General features: G+C 38.8%; 1 protein-coding gene across 1 annotated transcript in view; it reads left to right on the forward strand.

Annotated features, from left to right (window-relative positions):
• The window catches only part of Cct6b (chaperonin containing TCP1 subunit 6B), a 49,302-nt gene that overhangs the window by 20,345 nt on the left and 20,931 nt on the right, over nucleotides 1–8,026 (forward strand). The window contains 5 exon segments of the mRNA XM_029553580.1: nucleotides 1,561–1,671; nucleotides 2,368–2,527; nucleotides 4,162–4,166; nucleotides 5,596–5,692; nucleotides 6,416–6,563. Coding sequence (XP_029409440.1) covers nucleotides 1,561–1,671; nucleotides 2,368–2,527; nucleotides 4,162–4,166; nucleotides 5,596–5,692; nucleotides 6,416–6,563 — 521 coding nt within the window.

The following is an 8,026-nucleotide window of genomic DNA, read 5'->3' on the forward strand; positions in this document are numbered from 1 at the left end:
ATAGGATGGGGGAGAGGGTATGGATGTGAGTAGGAAATATATGAAATTTTAAAAGCTCAATAAATAGTAAATAAATTATAAAATAAATTATAAAAACCTCAAAACTGTCAGTAGAGGTTATTTAGCAAGGGCTAGGTTAGGCAGGCTATAGGGATAAGCAGAGGACCTACTGCTTTTATTTCACAACCTACGGATCATTTCAATGTTTTATAAGGATGTATTGCCAAGTTAAAAAATGTTGTACATGAATGAAAGATTACAATGCTTGGACATATATACCATAAAAAATGAATCATGACCACATTTGGTTTTCAGGCCATAACTCACCAACTCTTTCAGGTCATAATTTGCCAACATTATATAGGACTGATGTGAATAAAGTACTGGTATTTGCAACATGGATGAATGTTGCTAATACAATGTTGAAATCAGCCAGATATAAAAGACTGCTGCTATGTGAGTATACATATATAAAGTCCACAAACATGGCATGGAGGTTGTATTATATCTCCTCAAAGGCATGTTAAAGCCCTAACTTCTAAAACTTTTTACAAAGGTAGATATTAAAATGAGTTATTGGGGTTGGCCCAATCCATAATGCTGAATGTATCCTTATATTAAAAAAAAGGGAATTTGGTGACAGAAGCAAAAACAGAGAAGAGTATGAAGACACCAAGGGCAAAGACGGCCCTATGATCACAGAGGCAAAGACTAGAACAAAGCCCAGCAGCAACAACCAAAGCTAGGTAAGGAATGCCTTGCTGGCACCTTGGTCTCATACTTTCAGCACCTGCAGCAGTGAAACAACAAATTTCTGCTTATTGAAGGACCCCAATTTTTAGCACCCTAAAAATATGAACACCAGGGCTGAAGAGATGGCTCAGTGGTTAAGAGCACTGGTTAGAACCCAGATTCGATTCCCAGCACCCACATGGCAGCTAATGACAGTCCATAACTCCAGTTCCGGGGCAATCGAAGCTCTCGTCTGATCTCCACAGAACTGCACGGACATGGGTGATCTCACATACATGCAGGCAATACACTCATATGCATAAAAAATAAAAATAATAAAATATTAAAAATAAAAAATAAAAGAATGGCCATGTTTCATATACAAGATTCAATTTATTATTCTGTACTTATTGCCTAGACCTATAAATATTTTCCATGTTGCTACATAGTTTTCATCACTATCAAATTGTTGGACCATTGTTTGCTGAACAATACCTTATTGTGTTGGACGTTTAGGCTAACAATTTTTAGTTATTCCATATACTTATTTTGAACAAATGTTCCTATGAAATTCATTGTTTGCCTACTTTTTATTATTTGATCAGCTGTTTCCTCTTTTTGAGTCATATAATTAGAGAATAATTCTGGATTGACTTTTCATTTTGACTAACGGTCATATTGTGTTAAAACAGATTCTCTTTCCTGATTCTACTAATTATATGTTAGGGTTGAAGTATACAAGGAACAGTGTGCTCTGACTGTTTACAACTTTTAGTATCATTCTAATTTTACAATGTATATTCAAACAAATATTTCATGTTCTAATAGGTTGATCTGAGGATTAGTTTTGGACCATGGTGCCCGCCATCCAAGTATGAAGAAACAAGTACAAGATGCATTTATCCTTATTTGCGATGTATCACTAGAATATGAAAAAAAGTACGTGTCAGTTTGTCTTTATAGTTTTGAGACTCTTTACATTTTTTCTTTTCCTTTTTTAAAAATTTATTATTATTTGAAAATTATGTGTATGTGTTTGTGTGTTAGGTATGTGCACATGAGTGCAGATATCCACAGAGGCCAGAGGCGTCAGATCCCTCTGGAACTTGAGTTACAGGCAGTTGTGAGCTGCTAATGTGGGTGCTGGGAATGGAACTTAGATCCTCTGTAAAAGCACTGTATGTTCTTAATTGCTGAGCCATCTCTAGTCCCCAGATTTTTTTCTTCCTCCCTCCCTCCCTCCCTCCCTCCCTCTATATGTCCCCACTTCCTCTTTTGAGACAGAGTTGCAATCTACAGTCTAGGATGGCCTCTAACTTGCCACAACTCTCCTGCCTCAGCTTTCTGAGTATTGCTATTACAAGTGTGAGCTACCATGCCTAGCTCTTGCTTTTTCCAAAAAGTAGTTTTTAAATCTTTCTTCATTACCAGATGTTTCATATAGACTCCTCTTCTCTCCCCAATCCCCATTTTTGCTGGCTTTTTTGCTTGCTTTGCTCTTTGTTTTCTTGAGGAAGGGTCTTATATTGCCCCTGTGTCTTCAAATTTGTGAACCTTTTGCTTCAGTCCCCCTTCTGGGATTATAGGCATGTGCCATCATACCTAGTTTAATAATTTGTTCTTATTAATCCTTAGAGAAGTGAGCTCTGGTTTCTTTTATAAGACTGCAGAAGAGAAAGAGAAATTGGTAAAAGCTGAAAGAAAATTTATTGAAGATTGAGTACAGAAAATAATAGACCTAAAACAGAAGGTCTGTGCTGAGTCCAATAAAGGATTTGTTGTCATCAATCAAAAGGTAAGACGGGGGCTGGAGAGATGGCTCAGCAGTTAAGAGCACTGACTGCTGTTGCAGAAGACCCAGGTTCAAATCCCAGGACCCACATGGTGGCTAACAACCATCCTGTAACTCTAGTTCCAGGGGATCTGACGCCTCTCTGTCCTCCAGACAGAGGCATTGCATGACACAGGTGTACTTACACACATGCAGGCATAACACTCATACACATAAAAGTTTTAAAAAGGTAAGACAGAAGCTTACGTCTCAAGTATTTCATTGTTCTTCAGCATTTCTGAAAGTGTGACCTGTCCATATCAAGACCCTTGCAGGATGTTTGAGGTGGAAACTCTTCATAATAATAATGCCTTTTATACTGTGTTGATGTTTGCAATGATGATGTAAAAGCAGTTGTCCTTGTTTGCTTTCTGTTGCTGTGATAAACATAACCAAAAGCAACTTGGGGAGGAAAGGGTTTATTTCAGCTTCCAGGTTGCAGTCCATCATTGAGGGAAGGCACATCAGGAACTCTGAGTTCATATGCACAACTTCCCTGTTGAGTCCAGAAAACAGTTTGTTGTCATCTACTCCCTCTTCTGTAACGCTCTCTGAGCCTTTGGGGGATGTGAGGTAGATGTTCCATTTAAGGCTAAGCACTCCACAATCTCTTATTCTCTGCACATTGACCAGTATGGGGTCTCTTGTTAATTACCAAAAATAACTTCTCAATTGTCAGCCTTACTCATCTGTGAATTCTGCAAGTAACAATAATGATTGGCCTGGCAAGATATGCCCACTGGTGCAGTAATGACACAGTGTTACAAGAATAACCTTTCACATATTAATATCTACTATTTACCATCATATTATTTCAAATGCAAGTGACCATGTATACTACCTTGCTTGAAGAATTTTTTGAGAAAAGAAGCAATATCTGTCATTTGTGAATTTTCTTGTTCTAAAGAAAGCAGTGATGTTCTGTAGATAAAAATTATGTAAATAAGTTATTTTTTATAAAAAAAGAATAACCTTTCAATTTCTGATTAGATTTAAGGCTGAATCCACAAGATGGAACCCATACCTGACACTGTTATCTAGGCCAAGAACCTGTGGCTAGACAGGCCGTAGGCCCTAGGGGAGAACCTGAGACTATTATTCTGCTAAATGGACACAGTATTAAACCACTTCCTAATTACTCATTGTTCTACCCATAGATTAGAATTCTTAATTTTTAAAAAATATTTTTATTTATTATTTTTATTTTATGTGTACGTGTGTATTGCCTGCGTGTAGGTAAGTGCACCCATGCCGTGCAGTGCTGCAGAGGTCAGTGGAGGCTGTCAGATCCCCTGGGACTGGAGTTACGGGCAGGTGTTAGCTGCCATGTGGGTGTTGGGATTCAAACCTGGGTCTTCTGCAAGAAAAACCAGTGTTCTTAAGTACTGAGCCATCTCTCCAGCCCCCAGAATTCTTCTTAATTTTTAAGAATGCAAAGTTTGTTGAGACAAAAAAGTTTGAGAAATAGTGGTTTAAATTTTTTTAGGGCTAAGAGTATGTGTGTGTGCCCACAGAGGCTAGAAGAGGGCATTGCATCCCCCTGGTAGCTGTGAGCTAACTGACGTAGGTCCTGAGAACCAAACTCAAGTCCTCTGGAAGAGCAGTAAGTACTCATAATCACTGAGCCATTCCTGTAGCCTCCCTCTTAGGTTTTTTGTTTGTTTGTTTGAAACAGATTAGATTGAAACTATCTCCTACATATTCTTTGTAGCTCATAAGTAAATATTTCTGAGCAAAATAGTAGTGTCTAAATTCCAAATTTTGTTCCTAATATCAGTAATTAATTGAACTATTAAAAATCAAAGTTGTTAAATCCAGGACTTTGTTGAAGTACAAAGGAAAGTTCTTTTTTATGTTTCCATCTTTAACAAGCAGATTTGGGGCCAGGGAATGGCTTAGCATGTTAAATGCATGCTATGCAAGCATGAGGACCTGAGATCATGCTCCCACATGCATCTACATGGGTGTGAGCACCCTCACCTACATGGTACACACACATACATATACCTCATTCCGCACACAGAACAGAGTTTAGAAAAGCTATGATACTGTATGATCTCATTTATATGTGGAAGTTGAAAATACTGAGCTTCTGGAAGTGGATATGAGTGATAGTTGCTAGGGGCTGGAGTGCCGAGGAGGATGAAGAGCTTAGGGGAGATGTTTGTGAAATGATATAAAATTTCTTTTGGGGAGTAGGGATCTGCTCAAGGATTTATTGTGCAAAATGGGGATTGTAGTTAATAACTATATGTATTACTGAAAAATGCTAAAAGAGTGATAAGTGTTCTCACTACAAAACGATAAATAGGAGAGGTAATGTTCACCATTCTGTACCTGGTAAATATATACTATTTTGTCAACTAAAAATCAACTACTTCCCAACATATAAACTAGCACAGTATAGTCTTCTGTGTTAAGATATCCTTTAATTTTTAAATAAATATCCTTTGGGGCTGGAGAGATGGCTCAGCGGTTAAGAACACTGTTCTTGCAGAAGACCCGGGTTCGAATCCCAGCATCCACATGGCAATAAACAACTGTCTGTAACTCCAGTTCCAGGGAATCCAATGGCATCTTCTGTCCTCTGTGGGCATTGCACGACATGGGTGCACTTACCTACATGTAGGCAATACACTCATACACATAAAACAAAAATAATAAATAAAATATTTAAAAAAATACCTTTTGAACCAGGCATGGTGATGCAAGCCTTTAACCCCAGCACTCGGGGGGTGGGGGGCAGAGGCAGGTAGATCTCTGTGAGTTCAAGGCCAACCTGGTCTACATAGTGAGTTCCAGGACAGCAGGGGGTACAGGGAGACCCTGTCTCAAAAAGATCAAAAATCAAAGTAGCCTTAGTAGAGCATGGTGGCTCATATCTATAATTTCAGTACCTGGGAGGTTGAGGTAGGAGAATTTCCATGACAGGATTACAAGGTCAGTGGGACCCTGTCTGAAAAAGAGAAAAAGAAAGAAATTAGCTTTTGTATTTTTCATAACCAAAGTGAAGGTGACACGTGTAATTTCAGACTCACTCTTGCTTGTGGAGGATTAGCTATCAATTCCTTTGAAGACCTCAACGAAGATGGCTTGGGGCATGCTGGCCTTGTATTTGAGTATTCACTAGTGAGTATTTCTATGAATAGTGGCTATAACGTGATTCCTAAATTTCCTTTTTGACGTATCTTTTAATTCACATTTTGCATTTTGAGGTCTGACTAACCTACAGGAGATAGTTTACAATTTATTTACCTGAATGTTTATTAAAAGTTTTGTTATATAGCCCAGTCTGGTCTTAAACTCAGAATCTTCCTATCTCAACCTCCCAAGTGGTAGAAAAATTTAACTACTTTAAAATGTATCTTTAGTTATGCTTGGTAAGAAAAATTCACATGAAGATTAGATTTTAATAGAAACTAGATTCAAATTTCATAATGGCAATACTATATTATTTTAATTATTATTTTTTTATTTTATGTGTATGAGTGTATTGTAAGTGCACCTATGTCGTGAAATGCCCATGGAGGTCAGAAGAGGGTGTTGGATCCTCAAATTGGAGTTAAAGACAGTTGTTAACTGCCGTATGGGTGCTGGGAATCAAACCTGGGTCCTCTGCAAGAACAGCTAGTGCTCTTAACCATTGAGCCATCTCTCCGGCCTCCGACAATGCTGTTTTATATGAAAGGAATGATACAGAATATTATGTGTTGTGTTGCCTTCGTGTGTTTGTGTGTGTGTGGGGTAAGATCAAAGCCTGGGTCTCATGCATGATAGGCAAATGCTCTACTACCTTTACCCCTAAGCTGTATCCCAAACCTTAAAATTATGTCTTCTCTTGTCATCCTTTAGGGTGAAGAAAAGTTCACTTTTATTGAAGACTGTGTTAACCCTCACTCTGTCACCTTATTGGTTAAAGGACCAAATAAACATACTCTCATACAAATCAAGGATACAATAAGAGATGGACTTTGTGCAGTCAAAAATGCCATTGAAGACGGTGAGGTCTCTTTTTGTGATGGATGTGAACCTCACATTTTAAAAAGTAGTAACAAATCTGTCATGGTATGTACAGTGTTTAAGATATGAATGATTATCCTCTCATTTCACTTAGAAAATTTCTAAAGTGGACTGTAGAGATTTTTCCTTTGGGGTATTCATTAAGAATAAAAATAAGGTATACTACCCTTTTAATTATCCCCTTTTTAAAAAAATTTATTTTATGTGTATGCATGTATTGCCTGCATGTAGGTAAGTGCACCCGTGTTGTGCAATGCCACGGAGGTTAGAAGAGGGCTTCGGATTCCCCTGGAACTGGAGTTAAGGATGGTTCGTAGCTGCCATGTGGATGCTGGGAATCGAACCTAGCTCCTCTGCAAGAGCAGTCAGTGCTCTTAACCAGCCCCGGGTGATTATTTTCTTAATTTCCCCAGCCCCGGGTGATTATTTTCTTGTTGGGTTTTTTTGTTTGTTTGTTTGTTTTTGAGGTATGGTCTCCCTGTAGCCCCAGCTGGCCTTGAACTCACTATGTAGACCAGGCTGGCCTCAAACTCACAGAGCTCTACCTGCCTCTGCCTCCTGAGTGCTGGGACTAAAGGCGTGCGCCACCACACCCGGCTGCGTGATTATTTTCTTTAATCACTTCAAGTACTTAGGGTTTTTTTTTTTAAATAATTTTATTGAGGCATAATTAGCATGATGGATTGCATACATTTACTGTGAACAATCCTGAGCATCACCTCAATCAAGATACCTGTTAGCCCAAGAAGTGGCCACTGATAATCCTTCCCTCACTCCTCACCATGCTACCCCATCCCCAGATAACCACTGGTCTGTTATTTTTGTCAGTATAGAAGAGTTTGTATTTTCTAATATTTTGTATTTATTTATTTTTAAAATTTATAGGTATGAGTATATATATTGCTTGCATGTGTAAGTGTATCTATGTAGTACAGTGCCTGAAGAAGTCAGAAGAGAGTGTTGGATCCCCTGGGACTGGAGTTTTGGATGGTTTTTAGCCACCATATGGGTGCTGGGAATCAAACCCAGATCCTTTGCAAGAACAGTCAGTGCTCTTAACCGCTGAGCTGTCTCTCCGGTCCCCCCCCCCACCTTTTTTTTGTTCATTTTCTAATATTTTATGTAAGAAGATTGTGTGTGTTGTGTGTCATTGTGTCTGTGTGTTCATGTGTGTGTGGTCAAGAATCAAACCCAGGGCCTCATGCATGCTAGGCAAATGTTCTGCTGAGTTAACCACATCCCCAACTGCTAATATTTTATATGAATGGAACAATACAATATGTATTCCTTTGTGACTTGGCTTTTTTTTCATTTTTTTCGTCTTTTTGAGACAGGGTCTCCCTGTAGCGTCAGCTGGCCTGGAACTCGCTGTGTAGACCAGGCTGGCCTCGAACTCAGAGATCTGCCTGCCTCTGCCTCCCAAGTGCTGGGATTAAAGGCATG

This window comes from Nannospalax galili, unplaced genomic scaffold (assembly GCF_000622305.1).
Source record: "Nannospalax galili isolate Female #2095 unplaced genomic scaffold, S.galili_v1.0 scaffold363, whole genome shotgun sequence".
Lineage (NCBI taxonomy): Eukaryota > Metazoa > Chordata > Mammalia > Rodentia > Spalacidae > Nannospalax > Nannospalax galili.